At 45.2% G+C, this 25,388-nt stretch overlaps 1 protein-coding gene across 5 annotated transcripts in view; it reads left to right on the top strand.

The window, feature by feature from the left end:
* LOC115476154 overlaps positions 1-25,388 on the top strand; it is a 184,846-nt gene that overhangs the window by 114,967 nt on the left and 44,491 nt on the right. For all 5 annotated transcript variants that reach the window (XM_030212359.1, XM_030212360.1, XM_030212361.1 and 2 more), the window contains exons 8-11: positions 1,281-1,575; positions 4,953-5,160; positions 8,265-8,407; positions 20,064-20,177. In XM_030212359.1, coding sequence (XP_030068219.1) covers positions 1,281-1,575; positions 4,953-5,160; positions 8,265-8,407; positions 20,064-20,177 — 760 coding nt within the window. The remainder of the gene's footprint in view (positions 1-1,280; positions 1,576-4,952; positions 5,161-8,264; positions 8,408-20,063; positions 20,178-25,388) is intronic.

Here is a 25,388-nt window from a genome sequence, read left to right as displayed (position 1 = left end):
GAAGGAGTGTGGGTTAGGATGGGGAGATTGTTTTATAATCATGCCGAATGACGGGAAGGTTCATTTTTTGTTTAATGAGGTACACTTGTGCACCTAATATATTGTCCAGCATTTGTAAAGACTGTGCTTCTTCTGTTTGCCATCTATACAATTGTTATATACTACTACTACTACTTAACATTTCTAGAGCACTACTAGGGTTACGCAGCACTGTACAAAATAAAGAAGGACGGTCCCTGCTCAAATGAGCTTACAATCTAAAGAACGAAATGTCAAGTTGGGCAGTCTAGATTTCCTGGGTAGAGGTGTAGAGGTTAGGTGCCGAAGGCGACATTGAAGAGGTGGACTTTAAGCAGAGATTTGAAGATGGGGAGGGTGGGGGCCTAACGTATGGGCTCGGGGAGTTTGTTCCACGCGTGGGGTGAGGCGAGGCAGAAAGGGCAGAGCCTGGAGTTGGCGGTGGTGGAGAAGGGTACTGAAAGGAGGTATTTGTCTTGAGAGCGGAGGTTACGGGTAGGAACGTAAGGGGGGATGAGGGTTGAGAGGTAAGGAGGGTGATATAGGGGAGGTTAGGGGGTGGGAAGTGGAGATAATAAGAAATATTGTTCTCTGGTACTTTGATTTCTTTATTGATATGTATAAGGTGTATAAGTGCCCCATTTATTTGGACCAATTTCCGACAAGATATTCAGGACACCTCTCCTTTCATGCTTTCAAAATTCAAATCTTCTTGTCTACCTCTAAACCATTATAATCTTGATGTGTTTGTAAAGCTTTTCTACACAGTTATGCAGCTGCCTGATGTGTGGTGTGCTGGATAAAGCATCACATCTTATATAAAGGAATAAACTAATTATAGAGATGAGCTCTGAGCTTAAAATGTCAAGCTACTTGTCACCCAGTGAAAGGGAGGAACACTGTCTTAAAGCCCGAGTAATGGCTACAGACCTAGAAGGGGCTGTTTCTCACTGCAGCCAGTTGGGCTTGTTCTCTGTTTCTGCAGCTGAGTGGCATCGGCCTGATTTTCCCTGTTTGTGGACATGGTGAACATGCTGACGTTGTTTTGCTGCTTTGTTGTCTCTAGATATAAAAAGGATGCACTCCAGCAGAGGGGAGTTTCCTTAAACTTAGGGCAGCATATCCCCTTCTTGGTCTAAAATGTATGTTCATCTGCACTTTGGATCCACTTTTCCATAGTCAGACAGTGTTCAGTTTTTAAGTATGCTCTTGTGAAAACCATGATCACTCACTTTTTATTCTGTATCTCTTCTTTTTGAAAGGTGACTAGGATAACTCCATTGGCAGACAATGCTTGCCTGTTCCAGAGCACCGTACGCCCAAGCCTGACCCTGACCCCCGGGACCTCACGAATTGTCATTAATGAGCTAGGCTTGGCGCATGACACAAACCCTTATGAGTTTATTGAGCTGAAGGGGCCACCAGGCAGCAGCATGAATGCATATACATTGGTTCTGTTTGGAGATGATGGCAAGGCATACAACAGTATCTCACTGCAGGGAAGCCTCCGGGAAGAAGGCCTCTTTGTGATTGGATTGGGCAGAGTACTTACAGTGGGTAAGATCAGTGAAAGCACCTCACAAGGAGCGTTACAGTTTGTGGGAGTTTTGCTCTCATTCAGCGCATTTGTACTGCTTCATTCTTTATAGTGTCTGCTGCTGGAAACTATGGGTACAGGTGGAGCAATTGGCTGTTCCATGTCCAACAGTTGTGCATCCCTAATATTGCCTCCTATTGGTGGCGGTAACGTTTAATGCATTCAGCTGGCACATGTTATAATGTCAATCAACTCTCAAGCTATGAGTCAGTTTCAAATTATCTTATGTTAATTCTCTTCTCTGAGCCATCTGGAATAGACAGTCCTGCATTTCCAGAATGCTTAGAAGTAGAAATTTAAAGAAACTCAGGATGTTTGAAGTGTCCCTAATGAATTAGAGTAATTGTTAAGTCTTTGTAACAATATGTCAATAAGGTGTGGCATTTCCAATGACAGCCTGTGCCTTAGTAGCAGATCCCAAGCACAGGGGAGGAAAGAGCACACTTGATCTGGGCTTAAAGATCCAAAGGATCTGGACCCGGGCTGCATCCCTATTACCACAAGGAAAAAAAATACCTAAGGCAAAATATTAGGCCACATTTGAGGATATGTATGGAGTTACGTAGTACCCCTGTGGAGTGTCCCATGTTGTGAGATGTGTTGGTCCCAGTGAAAAGCAGAACAAGCAACATTGTGAACAGGCTCTTTAATACAAAAAGAATGTGCTTGTGTAGTTCATTCTGGGATTTCTAATTTGAGAGACAGAGGGATTTGTGCTTTCCCATGTGACATGTTCTTTTGAGAAGTACAAGTTCTGGACTCCCTTATGCATATAGAGAGGGAAGAGGGAAGAAACACGAACATCATGTAAATATGGAAGGAATATTGATCCAGATTCCCCTCCCCACACACATCTCACTTCAATCCCTAGTGATCAATAGAAATCAGGCAGCCAGAAAAAGAGAGAATTAAAAGAAGCTAAAAGAATACTAATGAATTTTCCAGGTTTTCCGAATGGGCAAATTTCTGCAGTCTGGCACTGACTAGGGAAGAAAATGAACAAAAGCACATCAGAAATAGTTTTAATATGGGACTGTGTCTGTGACAGCTGATGATGAAGAAAATTTGCCAAATGAATCATGTGACTTAAATTTGATGCTTTCAGAGAAAGGTGATGTTACCATTAGCATTGCTATCCAGAAAATAGATCTACAAAAATAGGAAAGAATAGTACTTCATGGGGGCCGGCCTGACGACTGAGACAGTAAGTGCTATGCACTACCATGGGGAAGATTCCCAGGTCAGGCCATGTGGACCACTGCTAAGGATGCTCTGAAAGCCGCATTCATAGCCCCAGGAGGTGGGGGTGAGTTGTGGCTAATGCATGAAGTGATCATCAGGTTCCAGAGGGAGCCAGGATGCATGTCTTCCAGCCAAAGAGTATCACTACACTGGCCCAACTAAAGTATATGTATTATTTTTGGAAGGTGAGGGTTTGGAAGGGTGGTATGAAATAGAGGAAGAGTTCCTGGGTAATGCACCAGATACCAATACGGATCTGACTGAGCTGGAAGAAGTAGGAGGAGAGGGCTACCAGCTTAAAAAAGAATAATAGTATGTTGTATGATTCAAGATTTTTCTGAGACCCAGTGGCTAACACTGATAGAACATTATGTATTTATTTATTCATATTTATTTTCCATCTTCAAATTCTAAGCGGTGTCCTGACTTTTAAAAGAAACATGCCCCCAATATTCAGCTTGTGACGATTAGCACATTTAAAGGTGCTGACCACTGCAGACTGAATCTGACCCAGATATTCAATGTCGGGCCTAATCCAGGCACTGAAATTGGATATCTGGGTAATAGGTAGCTGCAGAAAGTTGCCCAGATGCCAGGCTTTATCCAGGCACTTACCCAGCTAGTGGACTGAAAATCACTGTCAACTGGGTACATCCCGGCTTCACTCTGACTCTACCCCTGGCCTGCCATGCCACTTTTTGCACTTCCTCCCTCCCTTTTGTATCGTCAGATAGGTAATCTGGTTATGTGTTCCCCTTCCCTTATTATTATTTACCTGTAACCTAGCCTCCTTACGTATCCTTCCTGATCTGTTTGCATATCTTTTACTTTTGTAAACCGCTTAGATGTTTTTACTATTTGCAGTATATGAAATAAAGGTGAAATGTAAATGCTGCTGAATATCAGCGGCAGAGACAGCAGGATTTATTCAGATAAGAGAAAACTTGATGCCAAAAGCAATGCCAAAAAGTGTGAATTGGTAGGCAAATATTTCCTGAATTTCTTATCAAATATAAGACTACCAGTGGAGAGCAGAAATCAAAAGACAGTTTTTCTGAAGTCCAACCAATCAAGTGCAGCATACTAGTTTTCCAAGTCAAGTTATTTTATGAAAGGACACAGGAACAATGATGTAGTCATGCCTAAGTGCTGTTATAGAATTTCTGGTAAGTGCACCTCATTTTGGCACCTAAATCGAGGCACCAAGTTATAGAATTGCCTCCCAGTATTTAAAATGCCTAGATCAAAAAGGAGTCCTCTCCCAAAAGCACCGCCATGACACTCTGGCCCAACATACCAACTCCTGTTTACAGTCTTCAGAGACCTTCCTTTTCTCTCAGAGTTCAAGGAGAAGATCCCTGCCCTCACCCTCTGGTCCTGCTTATGGATGCTGAAATCTTAAATCTGTCCCTGGCTACAGTGCCTTGTGTTTATAATGATGTTGTTGGATTAGTGAAATATAAAACTTTTGAAATCAAAATAAATAAACACGAGTTGCTATTCTGGGACTTGTTACTTAGCAAGAAATATTTGAAACTGTTGGGGAACCTAGTCTTCATGGCTTTCTGTATGAGAAAACAGTTCAGCTGCTCTGCTTTGGTTGGATTGCTTTAGTCAAGTTCATATGTAGAAAGAATTCTGCCCATGATGAAGACCTTTCCCGAAGGTTGTAATTGTCTAGTAGTTTTAGCCTACAGTGCTCAGGAGGATTGCAGATTTTCCATCTCAGCATTCAGCTGCATAATCTAGGGCTTCCTAAAACTATCCTGGTGATCCTAAGAGTAGTCACATTTTCCAGATACCCAGAATGAATATGCATGAGATCAGTTTGAATGCTGGATTTCTGATGTATGCAAATTGATCTCACGTATAATCATGGTGAGTATCCTGAAAATCTGACTGGCTGTGGCATCACCAGGACAAGTTTGGGACGTTTTGGCATAAGCAAACAGAAATGAAACAATGGTATTAGTGCATACCTTCTGCAAATGCATGCAAGTGTAGCATCCTTGTGTACCATTGCTCTGGCAGTGGCATGAATGTATCTCCTACTTTTGGCCCTTTTAATTATCCCATCTCTTCCTCTGACTTCCAGATCAGCTGCTGCCACATCACCATGCTCCAGCTGCTGAGTACAGTGCCAATGCAGTAGCTCTGTACCGTGGCACGATGAGAGATTTTCCAGTAGGAATGACAGCCACTCACAGAAATCTGGTAGATGCCGTTGTTTATACATGGAAGTCTGACCCTGAACTGCTCAGTGTTTTTGGGGCTGCACATTTTATTTCCAGTAAGAAATCAAGGTGAGACAGTAAAGGTGGTAGGCACGAGAAGACAGAGTTCATAGAGAAGGGAGAATAGAGTAGCAGAATTTTGATTAGTCTTGAGATGGGTTGTTGGTGCTGAGAACTGTCTTATGGGATACACAGATTTGGGCTTTGTGAGGTTACAGATATAGTGCCTTATAAAAGTCTTCATACCCTTGTTCAAAGAGTTTTTTGTTTTGTTTTGTTTTTTTGCCTGCAATACTTACCATTTTTAAAGTTCTACTGGGTGTAACCAGTTCGCCCTTTCGCCATAGAGCTTACAGTCTAAGTGGTGACCTAACACAATGGGAGATAGTGACTTGCCCAAGGTCAAAAGGAAGTGGCAGAAATAGGATTTAAAGCCTTTCTTCTCTGGTTCTCAGCCAGGGTTCTTAATCCAGTCCTCAGGACACACTCAGCCAGTCAGGTTTGCAGGATATTATACAAAGTGAATATGCATGAGATAAATGTGCATGCACTATATCCACTAGGCAAATGTATGTTATGCATATTTATTATGGGTATCCTGATAACCTGATTGGCTAGGTGTGTCCTGAGGACAAGGCTGAGAACCCTCGTTCTAACCACTAGGCCATTTTCTCTCCAGCTCTACCTCTTTTATGTCCAGACCTTTGCTGTGTGCCGATTTCTAATGTCAGCTGACAGTACTGCAGCAGGCCTTGCCTACTACTACTACTTATCATTTCTATAGCACTACTAGACGTACGCAATGCTGTACACTAAACATGTTAGAGACGGTCCCTGCTTTACAGTTAAGCCCATATAGGTTAATTATAGTGTTATGTTGATATGCATGGGCAGATGATGGCTCTGTTCGTCTTCCTTTTTGTTTGTTTGTTTTTGACCACTGTAGTCTTGATTGCAAATGAGGATTTTGCCATTCCGTTTGGGGTCACGAGCCACAGTTTGGAACTACTGATCTATCATAATTTAATGGGGTAATTTTATAAGCAACTTGAGTGTGTACAACAACTGTATAAAGTTGCCTCAGTGTACGTGTGCATTAAAGTAGGAACTAGGCACTAGGAAAACACAGGTCAGAAGTGCATTTAAAAAAAAATCTGGACCACATGTATGTATAGCTTGTTTTACATTATTGATCAGCCAGTGTTAATGTATTTTTTAAAAGGGTGTTCCAGGATTGGCTACATTTGTTATCTGTCCTGAGCTTCTTAGGATTGTAGCAGAATACAAATGAACTTTTAAGTCAAATTAAGTTTAAATGGTGCCACTCAAACAGCAGGTATAAAGTTAAACAGATGTCTAACTTTATCCATGAATGTTCAGCATCATCACTTCAAAGTATAGTACTGCTGAGAACCCTTATACATCCTCATTCTATAACCTAGCCGCTTCATTTACGCACCAAGCGCGTGTGCAATTTTATACAATATTAGCACTTTCACACATAAGTGTTAGTTAGGCACTAAGGGGGAAATGCACAAAGCTTACCGTGCTTGCAATGTTTACTCTAGACCGGCTGTAGCCAATCTAAAGCAAACATTACTTAGCGTATAATGCACAAAGGGGTTCTGTGTGGCTTTAACCGTTCGCCATAGCAGCTACCAATAATCCAATGCCAACTATATTACAATGAGCTCATCAGTATTATAATGAGCATTTTGTGCGATGCACAGAAAGCAGCACCTACTTTTAATGTGCAAAATTTTCCAGCAGGACAGGAGCTGTCGGGCGTATTCTATAACAGTACAGTATCCTTGGCCATGCCCCCTTTTGTGATCTGCGCATTACAATTTATGTGCACCACTTCACAGAATACACTTAGAGTGACACGCGTAAATTCTAATTAGTTGCTTGTTAGTGGCCAATTATCGGCACTGATTAGCTTGTTAAGCAATTAAGTGGTTTTAAACACTTATAGTAGTTTTAAACATTGATTCTTACCTGCACATAAACTCACAAAGTTACACTTGGACTGAAACGGGTGTAACTTTCTACAGGTGCTTTGAGGAGGCAGTTTCATAAAATCATATAGACACATATGTTGCCTTTATAAAATATATAACCTCTCACCAACAATAGCTTGCATCAGTCAGATCATCAGAAGGTGAATGGATATATAATCCAGCACAGATATTCTCATCACAACACCACAACTTTTCATAGGTCCATTTTTCAACATTCCCGGGTTTTTTTTTCTTTATTATATATATAACATTAAAAAATAATCTCAATAATTATTTCAAGGCCACTTATCAGTGCAATACATTTACAATTTCTGCAGCAATTCAAAAAAGCCAATTGAGAGTTGACAACTCTCAGCTACTCTTTAAAGAGAGATATTGAGTGCCAGAGGACTATGAGTAACTGAGAGTTGACAACTATTAAGTGGAGGAGTGGCCTAGTGGTTAGGGTGGTGGACTGAGGAACTGAGTTCAATTCCCACTTCAGGCACAGGCAGCTCCTTGTGACTCTGGGCAAGTCACCTAACCCTCCATTGCCCCATGTAAACCACATTGAGCCTGCCATGAGTGGGAAAGCACAGGGTACAAATGTAACAAAAAAAATCAGTTGACTTTTTTGAATTGTTTTAGGAGCCATCATCCTGATGAAGCAGAGGGTGGGAACCTAACTTCATTAATTGTGAATGTATTGCACAGATTAGTGGTCTTGGAATAATTATTGAGAAGATGAAATTATTTTATGTTATATAAATGATAAAGAGAAAAAATTTAAAATGTTGAAAAATTGGATCTATGAAAAGTTGTGATTACAATATTTTTACTGGATTATATAGCCAAATTCACATTCTGATTATATGACTGATGCAAGCTATTGTTGGTGGGAGGTTGTATATTGAATTTTGTTAGGTCCTTTCACAAATATTGCTATGTCTTCATGTCTTTAAAAATAGGCACAACACATGCATCTATGTGCCTTTCTTGCCCTGTTATACAATTGCTATCTATATAAGCAATTTTTAAAAATCCAGAGACACTCATCTCCCCATCCATTGTCCTATAACAGAGGGAGGAATCTGCAGCTATACAAATAGAAGATAATCATTTTTACATGGACAATGAAGAGGAATAATTTTACTTTTCTATATTTTTCCTTAGGACACTGTCTTTGAGCCGATGTTCCTGCTGTAACCTAAATGGAACTGTGCAGTTTGCTGTTTCAGACCTCACCCCTGGCACAGAGAACAGTTGTCCTATGAAAGACTTCGCTGTGTCTCTCGACATCTGCTTAAAGAACCTCAGTAAGAAAACAGTCTGTCTCACTATCTACTTTCAGAGACTGGGTGTGTGAATCCTATGTATCTTACTCCTCAAAAGCGGGAAAGGGAATGTGCCCAGGTCACACAGGTGTGAAGGAATAGAAAGGAAACCTTATGTAGGTCCATCCTTTGCAACTGTGATGAAAGGGGCGGGTACATAGGTCATTTAATATCAAAGAGTGGGAAGGCCAAGTAAGTGTGTGGGTCTCTTATGGCTACAAGGGAGTGGGAATGAAAGTATGTGGGTGAGAAATGGTATGTGATTGGTGCAGAATGCGTTGCCATTGCTTCAGATTTTTTGATGCTGTGTATCTTGTGGTAGCCTTGAGCAGAAGCTCTGTCTACTTCCACTGGTTCAGGTCTCAGCTGGTACATTAGGGAACCAGAGGGAAGCAATGCTAGGCATTTATTCTTCTCTAAACATTATCATCTTACCAGCCAAGGTAATTTCCTTATTGTCCCACTAGACTAGTCCAGATGCTTGGGCTATGTTCTCTTGCCAGCAGGTGGAAACAGAACTAAACTGTGACATCTCTCTTTAAGTACTCTGTGTATCCTGTTGGATACTCAGTATTTCTTATGTGTTGTGCCTATTTTTAAAGGTGGTAAAACAGCTTTCTTGTACAGGCCAGATTGGTCTGGTAAGCCTAAAAAAAATTGTTCTTGGGATTTTATTCTTGTCTCAACTAAGCAGAGTTTCGCTTTTAGATTCTTTTGGTTTTTTGCTACTGATTGGCAGGTCTGAAATTTTATCTTAGCTAGCTTGGGATGTTACACCTGGGAGTCTCTGGTCCCTTTCTCCTCCTCTTCCCAGCCAGGAGATGCTTGTACTTCTAAGACTCATCTCGGTAAGCTCCTTTTAAAGGGTACCTCTTGTTGGGGAGGAATTGAAAAATACCTGGTGAAGAGAGTCTGTTGGAATCCAAGACTCCTCAGTTACCTGAGGATTATGCCCAGGCTTCGGGTAGGAGGATCTCAGGTACAAATATAGGCCAGGAGAAATGAGTGGTACACAGCGAAATAGATTTTCCTTTCAGAACTAGTTCTTTCTAGGAGGAAAGATTTCCTCACTGCGTCTGCTACCTCCTCCAAAAGTTCACAATGAAAGTTTGTGTGCCTGCTGTCTAGTTATACCTGAAGGAGGTTAGTTAAAATTGTTTTACCAGAGGTGGGCCCAAGTAACCACAGATCTTTGATTGTTGAAGATCATTCTAGACGGGTATGCCTTTAGAGTTCACCTATCACTTTCCTGATGCCTTTGTAGTATCTCCTTGTTGGTCTGGGCTAAGAGAGGCAGCAGTCAGGCAAACCTTGAGCAGATTGATACAGTTAGTGGTGGTAATTCCAAGTTTCTCCAGCAGAACAGGGAATAGGTCAGTATTAATTACTTTGTGGTGCTGAAGAAGGAAGGAAGGCATGTTTCAGTTGATTTTAGATTTCAAAGGAATCAACAGGTTTCTCAAGATTCCCAATTTTCAGATGGAGACCTTATGAATGATGATAGTAGCAATCCAGCTAGGAGAATTTCTGATTATCATTAGAGCAGCTTATCAGCATTTTCTGCATTTTTCTTACTAGCAGAGGCGTACCAAGGGTGGGGCAGTGGGGGGTGTAATCATAAAGGGGGGGTGCTCCGCTCCCGCCCCATCCTGTTTTTTATTAATGCTGCTGGCGCCACAGTCCCCAGTCTCCACCTGCCTACCCTCAGCTCTCTCGACAGCCCCCTTCTCTCTGCCACCTGGCCCCCTGCAATGCTTTTTAAAAACACCTGAATTGGCAGCGCATTGCCAGCGTGCAGCTCCTCACATCCGCGTGTGAAAAAGCAGATCGCCTTGGGCCTTCCCTCACTTTGTTTCGCCCTCGTGGAAATAGGAAGTTACATCAGAGGAGGGTGGGACACAGTGAAGATCCAAGGCGATCTACTTCTTTCACAGGTGGACACAAGACGCTGCAATGCCGATTCAGATGTTTTTAAAATGCTTTGCAGGGGGCCAGGTGGCAGAGAGAAGGGGGCTGTCGAGGGAGCTGAGGGTAGACAGGTGGGGACTAGGTCGGGGGGGGGCTCAGATGGGGGATGGAGCTGGAATTGGGGCCATGCCTGGGGCAGGGACAGGAGGGAGAATGGGGCTGGGGCTGAAAAGGGGGGGGCCATAATGCAAGGCAGGTGGATGGAGGGGACTGGAACTGGGGGCTGCAAAGGAGGGTAGGTGGGATAAGGGGGCTAGTTCTGGAACTGGGGCTGAAAAGGGACAGGGGCTAAAACTGGGGGCTGAAAAGGGGACAGGAGAAGGTGGCTGGGGATGAAGCTCAGGGACTGGTGGGAGAAAAGGGCTGGGGCTGAAACTGGGGACTGGTGGAATAATGGGGCTGATTAGGGGGCAGGTGGGAGAAGTGGGCTGAGGCTGGAACTGGGGACTGGTGGGATAACGGGGCTGGAACTGGGGTCTGAAAAGGGGGGGCAGGTGGGAAAAGTGGGCTGGGGCTGGAACTAGGGGCAGGTGAGATAATGGGGCTGGAACTGGGGGCTGAAAAGAGGGGGCAGATCCTGGATGGATGGGAGAGGGAGGGCAAATGTTGGATGGAAGGGGAGCAGAGAGAAAGGGCAGACAGTGGATGGAAGGGAGAGAGAGAGAGAGCAGACAGTTGTTGGAAGGTGGGGAGAGAGAGAGAGCAGACAGGGGCAGATGGTGGATGGAAAGGGCAGAGATAGAGGGCAGACACTAGTTGGAAGGGAGAGAGAGGACAGATAGTGGTTGGAAGGGGCAGAGGGAACGGGCAGATGGTGGATGGAAGGGAGAGAGAGGGCAGAAGGTGGATGGAGGGGACAGGAGAGGGCAGACACTGGATGGCAGGGACAGGGAGAGAGAGAAGGTAGATGCTGGATGGAAGGGAGAGAGTGAAGAGAAGATAAGGAAAGCAGAAACCAGAGACAACAAACTGTAAATACATATTTTTTCTTTTTTTGCTTTAGGATAAATAGTATTGTAGCTGTGTTAATAAATGTTTATAAATAGAACATGGAAATAAGGTAATCCTTTTATTGGACTAATACATTTTGACTAATTTTCGAAGAACAAAATCCCCTCCTTAGGTCAGGATAGGATACTGTAACAACAGAGAACTGTAATGACCTGAGGCAGAAGGTTTTGGCTTCTGAAAGCTAAATGTATTAATCCAATAAAATGGTATTATTTTATTTTCTATATTTGTCTTATTTCTATTTGTTATTTGTAAAGTGGTGAAATTTACATCTGTTGTCTTTATATTTTGCACAGTACTAGGGGACATTTTCTGTTTCTGTGGTGTTGCATTGTATGCAGAATCTGGCTTCTTAGGGGTTCAGTTTAATTTTTGTCTAAATAGAAAGTTTATGGTTACTTATTCTATAGTGGATTAAGGTGTATCTGTGTGTCTGTGAAAAAGACATGGCTTTCAGTTGGCATTGACTGTGCAGGATCAACAATTTTTGCTTTACAATAGGTGAATTGATGTTCTAGTGCTCACTGCAGTGTTTAAGATGCTTCCTTTTCCTAGGTACACACTTGTGTGACTCGTAGAAATTACTGCTTATGGTATGGTAGAATTGCTCTATAGGTCCTGAGTGTTTTGTATTCTCGGTATGCCTAGTACTGAATTTTGGAGGGGGGTGTTAAAAAATGATCGGCCCCGGGTGTCAAATACCCTAGGTAAGCCACTGCTTACTAGGGCAACATTTTCAGTTTTGAGCTCTTTGTTCAGCCTCCCTACTGTTCCCAGAACCTTTTCAAAGATCATGGCAGTGATGGTAGTGACCTTGAGGACAGAGGGCATTCTAGTTCATTCCTTTCTAGACGATTGGCTGATAAGAGCAAAGTCATTTATGGACAGCGTAGAGGCCACAAATGGAGTGTTGCAGTTAGTGCAGGTGTTGATCTGGGTGGTTGGCCTCTCCAAGAGTCACCTACATCCGTCTCAAATTCTGGAGTATCTGGTGTAAGGTTTGTTCCATATCATCATGCTGATCAATCCATAGACTGGTGGGTTGTGTCCATCTACCAGCAGGTGGAGATAGAGAGCAAAGCTTTTGCCTCCCTATATGTGGTCATGTGCTGCCGGAAACTCCTCAGTATGTTCTCTATCTCAGCAGGTGGTGGTCACACACAGCAGCAGCTCTGGCTAGGTCTCCAAGCCTAATTTTTAGGTTTTGTTGAGTACCTGGGGTTGAGGGCTCTTCTTGAGCAAGTGCAAACCTGGTGGTGCCAGGTCCCTCCTTTTCTCCCCCCTCCCGCTGGCTCCGTTGAAAAAAAAAAAAAAATTTTTTGGACGTCCTTAAGGGCGTTTATTTCAACGTTTATTTCAACGTTTATTGCAGCTACTCACTGGGACACCAGTTCGTTACAGCTCGGAGCGAGAAGCAGGTAATTTTTACCTTTTTGTAGCGGGCAGGGGGTTCCCCGATCGGTCTCCACGTGGCCTATGGCGTCGGAGGGCGAGGGCGCAAAGAATCGCTCCCCAGACCGCGTGTGCGCTTCTAGTGGGGATGCGGGGATCTTAAAGTCTGATTCGCCCTTGTTAGGTGTCAGTTTGGAGGCCGGTCAGTGTCCCGGTTCTTCCTCCGGTGCGGCAGTTTTTCCCGCCATAAACGCCCATCCCCCGCTGCTCGCCTCCGTCATCTTGGCCGGCCACTCTGCTCGGACGGCTTCTTCTTGGGCCGCCCTTGAGGTGGGAGACGTTAATTCTATGGCCACCCTTGATTTGGGCGACGGCAAAAAAGCGGCCAAAGTTAAGCGCCATTCTTCCCGCGTGGCTCCTTCGCGGAGTGTCGCGCCGGACGCCATTTTGGATGCACAGCATGTTTCTCCCCTGCTCTTGCGAGCGCCGGTTGAGGGTGCGTCTAGGGCTGTGGCCCAGGCTGCTGAAGTGCACAGTCTGGGGGGTTTCTCCCCCGAGTTCATTTTGCTGCTGCATCAGGCCTTCCTTATGCAAAACGCTGCCCCAGCTCCCTTGTCCGATAAAGGGGTTGAGGCCCCCGGAAGTAAACACCCTCGGGTGGATTTCCAGGCCTTAGAGGACCCTGTCTCCTCTGATGTAGATGAGGGCAGCGTATCTGGGTTCTCCCAACGGTCCTTTGGGGATTCCTTGGAGGAGACGGATTCCCGCTCGGATGGAGCGGATGACCCCTCTGCAGCGCGGATTTTTCGCTCAGAGGACTTGCCCAACCTGTTAGTGCAGGCCATGAGCATTTTGAAGATTTCCTCTCCGGAGGACGTCTCTCCCTCAGCCTCTGTTGGCTCCGCCATTATGCTGGGGATGAAGCGCCCGCCTAGAACCTTCCACGTGCATGATGCCATGCACACCTTGATTTCGGCTCAATGGGATGTCCCGGAAGCGAGCCTCAAAGTGGCTAGGGCTATGTCCCGCCTCTATCCTCAGCCTGAAAGTGAACGGGAGGCCTTTCTTTGGCCTACCGTGGATTCTTTAATCACTGCAGTGACTAAGAAAACGGCGTTGCCGGTGGAAGGTGGCACAGCCCTAAAGGACGCCCAAGACAGAAGATTGGAGGCGGCCTTAAGGTCGTCCTTCGAGGCGGCTGCTTTAAGTTTGCAGGCCTCAGTTTGCGGCTCCTATGTGGCCAGGGCGTGCCTGACGATTGTGCAGCGGGCTTCCCCCTCGGACCCTTCCTTGAGGGCTGATTGGCCGGCCCTGGAATCGGGCTTGGCTTATTTGGCAGACTTGCTGTATGATGTCTTGAGAGCCTCGGCTAAAGGTATGGCTTAGACAGTCTCTGCGCGGCGGTGGCTTTGGCTGAAGCATTGGTCTGCTGACCACGCCTATAAGTCCCGCCTGGCTAAGTTGCCTTTTAAAGGCAAGCTGCTCTTTGGGGTCGAGCTGGACAAAATTGTGACAGATCTCGGCACGTCTAAGGGCAAGAGGTTACCAGAGGTCAGGGCTCGGGCCAGTGCTCGCCCCGGTAACTCCAGAGGACGGTTTCAGGAAGCCCGTCGGTACCGCCCGGGCAAGTCGGACTCCTCTGCCCCCTCTTCCTTCAAAAGGAACTTCTCCCCCAAGCAGCATTCCTTTCGCAGAGACCGCCGTCCCGGAGGTGCTTCCTCCGGTCCTCCCCCAGGGTCTCGTACCCAATGACGGGGCCCTGGTCCATGGCCCAGTGCAGATTGGAGGACGCCTGTCCTCGTTTCTGTGCGAGTGGACCAGGGTAACTTCAGACGCTTGGGTGCTGGAAGTCATCAGAGATGGCTACAAGCTAGAGTTCTGCCGACCCTTAAGAGACGGGTTTGTACTCTCTCCCTGCAAGTCTTCGGTCAAAGCTGTGGCAGTGCAGCAGACTTTGGACAATCTGATCCGCCTGGGTGCGGTCGTTCCAGTGCCAGAAAATCAGCTTGGCAAGGGACGTTACTCCATTTACTTTGTGGTACCAAAGAAAGGAGGTTCTGTATGGCCTATCCTCGACCTCAAAGGGGTCAATCGGGCCTTGAAAGTTCGGCACTTTCGCATGGAGACTCTCCGCTCTGTTATAGCGGCAGTGAAGGCAGGGGAGTTCCTGGCATCCTTGGACATCAAGGAAGCTTACCTGCATATTCCCATCTGGCCTCCTCATCAACGCTTTCTGCGTTTTGCAGTCCTGGGCCGACACTTCCAGTTCAGAGCCCTCCCGTTCGGGTTGGCTACTGCTCCGCGGACCTTCTCCAAAGTAATGGTGGTCATCGTGGCCTTCCTGCGAAAGGAAGGAGTACAAGTCCATCCTTATCTGGACGACTGGTTGATCCGAGCCCCCTCTTATGCAGAGTGTGGCAAAGCTGTGGACCGGGTGATTGCTCTTTTGAGCTCCCTGGGGTGGATCATCAACTGGGAGAAAAGCCAGCTGCGCCCGACTCAGTCCCTGGAGTATCTGGGAGTTCGATTCGACACCCAAGTGTTCCTGCCAGACAATCGGATTGTCAAGCTTCAGGCTCAGGTGGACCAGTTCCTAGTAGCCTCTCCTCTTCGGGCTTGGGACTTTGTGCAGCTGTTGGGCTCTATGACGGCCACGATGGAAGTAGTGCCCTGGGCCAGGGCTCATATGAGACCACTACAACACTCTGTGCTGCAGCGCTGGACTCCAGTGTCGGAGGATTATGCTGTGCGCCTCCCCTTGGACCCAGCAGTGCGCAAGGCGCTGAGCTGGTGGCTGAAGACAGACAAGTTGTCTGCAGGAATGCCTCTTGTGACCCCGGAGTGGATTGTCGTCACGACGGACGCCTCTTTGACGGGCTGGGGAGCCCACTGCTTGGGAAGGACAGCGCAGGGGCTCTGGTTTCCTGCAGAGGCAAAGTGGTCTATCAACCTCCTGGAACTCAGAGCCATTCGGTTGGCGCTTTTGGAGTTCCTCCCGGTACTGGCGTTGAAGCCAGTACGGGTCCTGTCGGACAATGCCACGGCTGTGGCCTATGTCAGCCGCCAGGGAGGTACCAAGAGCGCCCCTCTAGCCAAGGAGGCCATGAATCTATGCCAGTGGGCGGAAGCGAACCTGGAACAGCTGTCAGCGGCCCACATTGCCGGAGTCATGAATGTCAAGGCGGACTTTCTCAGTCGCCATACCTTGGATTCCGGAGAGTGGCAGTTATCGGCTCAGGCGTTCTTGGACATCACGAAGCGCTGGGGCCAGCCGAGCCTAGATCTGATGGCGTCATCGGCCAATTGCCAAGTGCCGCGCTTTTTCAGCAGAGGACGGGACCCTTGATCTCTGGGAGTAGATGCTCTTCTCCAACAGTGGCCGACACAGGAGCTTCTCTATGTGTTCCCGCCCTGGCCCATGTTGGGCAGGGTGCTAGACCGGGTGGCAAAGCATCCGGGCCGGATAATCCTGGTGGGTCCGGACTGGCCCAGACGTCCCTGGTATGCGGACTTGATCAGGCTCTCAGTGGACGACCCTCTGCGACTGCCAGTGGAGCAGGGCCTGTTGCATCAGGGTCCCGTGGTGATGGAGGATCCCTCCCCCTTTGGTCTTACGGCCTGGCTATTGAGCGGCAGCGTCTGAGGAAGAAGGGCTTCTCAGACAAGGTCATCGCCACTATGCTGAGAGCGAGAAAGCGCTCTACTTCTACTGCTTACGCCAGGGTTTGGCGTACCTTTGCAGCGTGGTGTGAAGCAGGCTCACTTTCTCCCTTCACTGCTCCAATCTCTTCAGTGTTGGCATTTCTGCAAGAAGGTCTGGAGAAAGGCCTGTCGCTCAGTTCCCTTAAAGTCCAGGTAGCGGCTCTGGCTTGCTTCAGGGGCCGTCTGAAGGGTGCTCCCCTGGCTTCGCAGCCAGATGTGGTACGTTTTCTCAAGGGAGTTAATCACCTGCGCCCTCCTCTGCACTCAGTGGTGCCTGCGTGGAATCTCAACCTGGTGCTAAGAGCCTTGCAGAAGCCGCCTTTTGAACCCTTGTCGAGGGCATCTCTGAAAGACCTGACGTTGAAAGCAGTCTTTTTGGTGGCTATCACTTCAGCCAGAAGAGTTTCCGAGCTCCAGACCCTATCATGTCGAGAGCCTTTTCTGCAGTTCACTGATTCGCACAGTGCCTTCCTTCCTGCCCAAGATTGTTTCTCGCTTCCATGTGAATCAGCAGCTCTGTCTCCCATCCTTTCGTAGGGAGGACTACCCAGAGGAGTACTCTGCTCTCAAATATCTAGATGTGAGACGAGTCATCATCAGATACTTGGAAGTGACCAATGATTTCCGGAAGTCGGATCATCTGTTTGTCCTGTTTGCAGGTCCTCGTAAGGGTCTGCAGGCTGCTAAGCCTACAGTGGCAAGATGGGTCAAGGAAGCCATTGCAGCGGCTTATGTGGCCGCGGGGAAGGTGCCGCCTATCCGGCTGAAGGCTCACTCCACTAGAGCTCAGGCGGCCTCGATGGCAGAGGCCGGGTCCGTCTCCTTGGAAGAGATTTGCAAGGCGGCAACTTGGGCATCGGCCCATACCTTCTCCAGGCATTACCGCTTGACTGTGGCTGCTCGGGTGGAGGCTCGGTTTGGAGCTTCAGTGTTGCGGTCAGGGATTTCAATGTCCCGCCCTGGGTGAGTACTGCTTCGGTACATCCCACCAGTCTATGGATTGATCAGCATGATGATATGGAAGGTAAAATTATGTATCATACCTGATAATTTTCTTTCCATTAATCATAGCTGATCAATCCATAGCCCCTCCCAGATATCTGTACTGTTTATATTCTGGTTGCATTTCAGGTTCAAGTTTAGTCTTCAGTTCCTGTTCAGGAGGACTTCGTGTTCAAGTTTTTTCAATTGGATTCTTCAAGAGTTGAGACGAGTTTGTATTACAGTGAGCTGCTGTATTCCTCTCCCCTCCGTTTTACGGGGCTGGATTGAGACCTAAATTCTGCTGGTGCTCCCTCCCGCTTCGTGCGGCTGTAGGGCAGCTTTGTACCCCTCCCGCTTCGGCGGTGTTAGGGTCAGTCAGCTCCTCCCGCGGTTGCAGGATAAGCCAGATCCCCCCGCATCGGCAGGGTGGTGTCCCTCCCCCGCTCCGCGGGGATGAGCTGGACGGATTCCCCTCCCCCACTTGTGTGGGGATGAGCTGGGTTAATTCCCCTCCCCCGTTTCGGCGGTGGTGAGCTGGGCAGAGCGTCCCTTTGTGGGTGTAATTCTCTAAGTGCTGAGTCCTGCGGATGGAGCTTTGATATCGACATACTGAGGAGTTTCCGGCAGCACATGACCACATATAGGGAGGCAAAAGCTTTGCTCTCTATCTCCACCTGCTGGTAGATGGACACAACCCACCAGTCTATGGATTGATCAGCTATGATTAATGGAAAGAAAATTATCAGGTGTGATACATAATTTTACCATACTTATGGTGTTTTTGATGGAGGAGAGAATATTGAAGTTGCAGGCTCAAATGCATGTCTTTATGACTTGGCCAAAAGAACAGAATGGCATTATCTTCAGGTGTTGAATTCCATGACCGTGGCGATAGATCTAGTGAAGTGGATGAGGTTCCACATGCTTGCATTGCATAGGATGCTTCTGGGGCAATAATTTCAAGTTCACTCTACCCGAGATCTGTCAGCATCCTGGGTGCAGTATTCCCTCATGCCACCCTCTGAGATTTGCAGAGTGGTTATTTGGGCCTCCTTGCATTCCTTTGTTCACCGCTATTGATTGGATATACAAGAGCGTGGAGACTCAGCGTTGGGAACCAGAGTCTTGGCGGCAAAGCTGGCACAATCCCACCCAAATTAAATACATCTTTGGTATGTCCCAAGTGTCTGGACTGGTTTGGTGGGATGATAAGGAAAGTTAAATTAGGTCTCATCTGATCATTTTCTTTCCTTGAGTCTCTCCAGACCAGTCCAGGATCCACCCTTTTTCAAAAGAGTAAATATAAATATAGGGGGTAATATTTGGCCCATGGCACTAAGCGGCTGGTAAGTCACTCACTGTCGCAGGCTGAATTAACCCCAGATATTCAATGCCAGGGCATGGACGGCTCCCAGTATTGAATATCCGGGTATGTGCACTGACCCAGCAGGTAACCATGCATTGGTCAATAATCAGTCCGAAGCCCTGTTAACTCGGTGCATAAAGTTAGAACAGCCTTTTTTCTGTCCTAACTTAGCTGGTTGGTGGGCCGAAAATCGCTGCTAATTAGCTAAGTTGTGGCTCTTCCTAAACTCCACCCCTGGATTGCCCCTAGCCTAGCCGGTTAGGGAATTGCCAGTTGGTGGAGATATTCAGTGGCACTACCCGATTAACTTCTGCTGAATATTGGCGGCCAGCCATCTCAGCGGGGTTAACTGGGCAGAAGGAACCTCTCCTACCCAGTTAAACCCCTTTGAATATCCGGCCCATAGCATTATGGGTAGGTCTGTGGAGCGTTCCTAATCAACTCCATCTTTTGGTTTAAAAAGAAATAATGCGGTGAGCCTGCTGTTGGGAATTTTTACCTTTAGGGGTGTTATGAGTTCTGCTTTGATGTTGAGATATACTAAATAGCCAAGAGGTTGCACGGGGTATTTAAAGAATGATGTTACAGTTTAGTTCTCAAGCTCCACCTGCTGGTGGGAATGTCTGGACTGATCTGGAAGGACTCAAGGAAAGAAAATTATTAGGAAAGATCAAATTTAATCTCATTTGGTACTTGTCCATGAGAACTTTCTTGCTCTTTTTTCTTTATATTCTACGGGATTCATATTCAGAATGATTTAACCAGCCAGAAACAGCTCTTTGCTGGTTAAATTGCTTATGCAGGGCTATCCGCTGATATTCAGCAGCTCCTAATTAATTAGTGTTGCTGAATATCACCACAGACTGCTAAACTGAGAACTGGCTATATTGCGGGCAGTCCAGAAGCAGAGTTGCCACTTATGCGGTTAAGTGCCAATATTCAGCGCTTATCCATCTAAGTAAGCAGCCAAGTCAGACTGCATAAAACACAGTCCTATCTTTATGTGGTGTTGCTTAGGGAGTTAAGTGCTGAATATTCCACTTAACCGCATAGGGCATAGCCGGTTGTACAAACCAGATATTCATTGCTGGTGCCTAAGCATGGCCCAGCACTGACTATCCAGGAATGAATAGCGCCACTGCCAGCTAAAAGAAACATTCACCGCCGCTGGCTGAATATCTACCCCTACATTTTTTTTTCCTTTCTCCTGCCCAGATTGCTCCAGGTGGAATGAGGTCCATGTTGAAGAGGTAATCCAGATGAAAAGAGCCCTAAGCAGATCTATTGATGATCATTGTTCCTGTGACTCCTCTGAATTCTATTTGCAAGGTAGGAAGTAAACCTACTGAATGCCAGTCAAAGGAATTACTTTATGACCTGCTATATACATATGCACACAAGCATCGGAAACCAAGAAACTATGGCAGAAGTTCTACCGGTTATATTGGGTGCTTCCAGCCTGATTAAAAAGAATTTTCAAGCATATTTGATGGGCTTCCTTTTTTTAATGTTACCTTATGACCTCCAGAAAGAAGCTCTCTTTGGCACAATGCAAATGTTGAGACAAGCAGTAGATCTGAGAGACTGAGATCATCTCCATCATACCCTATCTTGGGAGTGAGGTTCATTCCTGTCATGGTAGGCGTAAAACAAGCCATTTGAAGACCTTACCCCAGCATGAAGCAGTACCTCTCTACCCACACATGTGCACAGACGCTATTTCCCTATGTGCAAAGGTACCTTCTCCCTATGCACACATTCACATGTGGATCTGTGTAATTATTACTTGGTGACTCACAGTAAACTGCCCTGTGCCCATTTCAATCAGACATATATACTTCCCGATGACATTTCCAGATCAGTGCGTACTTATCATGACATTATGAGCTCAGGCGCTACAAATCTATGCTCACTCATCATCAGTAGTAGCATGATGGAGTAATTTTATAAAGGATTTTTCATGTGTAAAGAATAGTGACCAAAATGATAAAGGGGATAGAACACCTTCCATATGAGGAAAGGCTAAAGTCCTCTTCAGCTTGGAAAAGAGACGACTTAGTGGGGATCTGATTGAATGTCTACAAAATCCTGATGGAGTAGAACGGGTAAAAGTGAATCGATTTTTCACTCTTTCAAAAAGTATAAAGACCAGGGAACACTCAATGAAATTACATGGAAATACTTTTTAAAACAATAGGAGGAAATATTTTTTCACTAAAAGAATAGTTAAGCTCTGGAACTCACTGCCAGAAGATGTGGTACCAGTGGTTAGGGTATTTGGGTTTTAAAAAGGTTTGGACAAGTTCCTGGAGGAAAAGTCCATAGCCTGGTAATTTATAACAATTTTTTTGTGTTCGGTCAACAGGTGTAACACCAAATAAAGGGGGTCACCATTGGGGCCACAGTAGCCCCCATGGTGGCCTGCCTTTATATGGCACAATTCGAAAGCCTGCATGTTTACCCCTCCATATTTTTTGTGGATGTGGTGGGTTGGTATAGGTACGTAGACAATGTTTTTTTTTGATACGGAAGGACACAAGATCAGATCTGGGAGATTTCCTTGAATATTTAAATCATAGGGATAGCAATATACAGTTTGTACAAATCATATAGGTGATTCTAAGGTAAATTTTCTTGATATTCATATTTCCTGGTCTGAGTCCAGGTTTAGTACTAGATCTTTCCATAAGAAAACTGATCGCAACTCTATTCTGCATTATCGCAGTCACCATCCGGTGAACTTGAAAAATAGTATTCCTAGTAGCCAACTTTTAAGGGTGCGAAGATTGTGTAGTTCACGTAAGGTGTATCAGTGTCAGGTGGAGCAGATGCTGGTTTGTTTCAAACAGAGAGGGTATCCATCGAAAATTTTACGGAAGGCTGCTAAAAGAGCTTTTAATACCCAGCCAGAATGGTACAATCAACCTGTGATGAAAGCTCCTCCATGTTTAACCTGTGTGTTGCCATACTCGCAGGCTTCTACTTTGATAGTTCAAATCATTAAAAAACATTGGTCTACTTTAACCATACACCCACAATTTCCTCGGTTTGCTTTCACCAGAGGGCTCAATTTAGGAGAAGGGCTGATGCCTCATATTATAGATTCAAACCCATATGCAGAAGAGGAGAGGGAGAGGTGCCGCTATAGATGCGGGCATTGTGTATACTGCACATATGCTTTGCAGGTTATGGATGTGAGTGTTGGATTATTTGTAGTAAATAATTAGCAGATTTTAGTACACACAGCTTCAGCTTTAGAAATGTTAATTTCTTTCTTCATCTCTCTCTCATTCACCCCTGAATAATTCACTGCTGAGTCACTTTAAAGTTGAAGTAACAAAACATCTGTTTACTCACAGTTTGCAGTTAGATTATAATCAGACAGGCTTATATATACATATTATTATACATTTGTCTTATCAGCTCCTTCCATGTGCTTAGATGGTAATGGATGCTCACACCACCATAGATCCTCTCAGGTTAGGAGAGATCATGAGCTCCATGTGCTCCATGTGCTGCATGTGCTGTGTCTAACCCCTACAGGAAGTTGCATAGCTATGTGACCTCTCTAAGTAATTCACATCAGAGGTCACAGAGTAATCACAGAGAAATAATAGGTGACAGGCAATGCATGTAAAATACAATTACATTCCAACAAACCCCTTCTCATGCATAACTGTCATGCAATTATTTATTCATACAAAGTCCAAGCTTTATACGCAGATTCACAAAATGTTCTCTGGGTAACGGTTTGGTCATGATGTCAGCTGTCATCTCACTGGTGTGACAATAGTGTAGACTGATGACCCCTTCTTTCGCCAACTCTCGCACGTTGTGGTATTTCGTTGCGATGTGCTTGGTGCGTGACTGAACCTTGTCATTCTGTGACAGTCGGATGCAGCTCTGATTATCTTCCATTATCTGGATTGGTCTCTTTTCAGCTATTCCGAAATCCAGCAAAAGTTTTTCAATTCACATCAGTTCTCTGCACGCTTCCGATACGGCCACATATTCAGCTTCTGTAGAAGACAGACTCACAATACTTTGTTTATGACTGGCCCATGAAATTTGTACATTTCCATACATAAACACATATCCACTTGTGGATTTATAATCAGAATGATCCCCTGCCCAATCTGAATCACAGTAACATATTAGTTTTGGATTACTATTGGCTGAAATCTTTAATTTACAATCAATGGTACCCTTTAAATACCTTACCATCCTTTTAACTGCAGTCCAATCTGATTTGGTAGGTGAGCTGACCCTTCTGCTCAAAATTCCTACTGCATTTGCTATATCAGCCCTGTATGTGGTAGCTAGATATAAAAGCTTACCTATGGCTGATCTATATTGGATGTTATCTGGTAAAGGTTCTCTTACTGTTTCATCCTTCAGAAAATCAGTGATCATGGGAGTGCTTACAACTTGGGCATCTTGCATACCTAAACTTTCAATAAGCTCATTTATTTTCTGCTTCTGGCTTAGAAGATAAGAACCATCATTTTGTTTCTCAATTTCTATACCAAGATAGTATGACACATTACCAAGTTCTTTTATCTCAACATTGTGGTTTAAACACTTTACAATGTCCTTGTACTCTTGCTCACTTTTGCTTGCAATGAGCAGATCATCAACAAAAGCTAAAATGTATGCATATTGTCCATTTGTGCACCTAGTGTACAAGCATTTATCTGCTTCACCTTGCTTAAATCCTAAATTTGTCAATATTTCATGCAATTTTTCATTCCAACATTTTGCACTTTGCTTTAATCCATAAAGACCTTTGTTTAATTTACACACTAGCTGTCTTTGTTTTGTATTTATGAAACCTGTTGGTTGTTCCATGTACAAGTCTTCAGTTATATCTCCGTGAAGAAACGCTGTTTTCACATCAATGTGGTTGACTTGCATGCCTTTTGAGACTGCAATGCTCAGAAGTGTTCTTATTGTCGTGTGTTTCACTACAGGTGCAAACACTTCATCAAAATCTTCTCCATATTTTTGAAGATATCCCTTTGCCACTAATCTGGCTTTATACCTTTCCACTTTTCCTTGTGCATTCCTTTTTAACTTGAATACCCATTTGCATCCTATAGCTTTCTTGCCAGGAGGTAATTTTGTAAGAATCCAAGTATTATTTTTATCCAATGCATCAATTTCTTCTTGTGCAGCTTTATGCCATTCAGCAGCTTCTTCTGCTGGCATTTTCTCAATCTCATCCCATGTTAAGGGCTCTTGAGCTTCTGCTGACTTTGTTAGGTAAGACAGTCTTGGGGGTGGAACACCTTTGTTTTCCCTGGATGAGCGTCTGACAACAGGTTGGTCTGACCTTTCCGCATCCTCTAAATCTGAGAGTTCTTCTCCAATTGATTCCCCTTCTCCAACTGTACTGTCTTCTTCAATGATCCTTTCTGTGTCTGTTTCCTCTGTCTGTTCCTCGTTAGATACAGATGAGTTGCTTTCAGACATCTGCCTTGGTATGGCATTTATATACACTGGCATGTCTATTATGGTTCTAGTTTCATATTCTGGATGATAAGGCTCATCTGGGATAATCCAGCCTTTATCAACCCTTTTGTTTTCATCAAAATATGTAACATGTCTTATGCCAACAATGCCAGTTTTCAGATTCAAAATTCTATATCCTTTGTGTCCTGGAGCATAGCCAACTAAAATGCCCCTTTCTGTTGTGGAATCCAGCTTATGCCTTCTTTGCTTTGGTATATGAGCATATGCTGTACTTCCAAATGTTCTTATGTGTGACAGGTTTGGCTTCCTACCATGCCATGTCTCATGTGGTGTGCGCTCAGCGCCTTTAGTTGGCATTCTGTTTTGTAGGTACACTGCTGTGAGAATGGCTTCCCCCCATAGTCTTTTAGGGAGATTGCTATCTGACAGCATACATCTGGTCATTTCCACAAGTGACCTAAATTTTCTCTCTGCAACAGAATTTTGCTCTGGTGTATAAGCTACTGTTGTGATATGCTGAATGCCTTCTTGTTCTAGAAATGTGCGCATGCTTTGTGAAGTGAACTCACCACCATTGTCGGTCTGAAGAACCTTTGGTTTTCTTTCAAATTTATTGCTCACCATGGCTACGTATTTCTTCAGCATGTCTGTGACTTGACTTTTTTTTTTCAGCAAATAGGCCACACAATATCTAGAGAAATCATCCAAGAATATTAGCACAAATCTGTTATTTCCCAATGATGGGATATTAAACGGTCCACATAAGTCACTGTGTATTAAGTCCAGCACTTTATTACTCCTATTTCCTGTGTATGCAGGAAATGAGGGTCTCACACCTTTTTGAGTAACACAGTCTATGCATTTCTCAATTTTACCAGCATCTGCACTTATCTGAATGCCGGTGGCCAGTTGCTTACTGTAAAGATCCTGGATCACCTTAGAATCACGATGTCCCAGGCGGCGGTGCCAGATTTCCAGACTACATTTACCATCATTCTTCCTTACTTGCGCCATATGTGAGGCTTCACCTGAAATGTTCAGCTTATAAACATCATTATGCATAAAAGC

This window comes from Microcaecilia unicolor, chromosome 8, assembly GCF_901765095.1.
Source record: "Microcaecilia unicolor chromosome 8, aMicUni1.1, whole genome shotgun sequence".
Classification (NCBI taxonomy): domain Eukaryota; kingdom Metazoa; phylum Chordata; class Amphibia; order Gymnophiona; family Siphonopidae; genus Microcaecilia; species Microcaecilia unicolor.
Note: the sequence above shows the minus strand (reverse complement) of the source record. Positions and strands in the feature narration are given on the sequence as shown.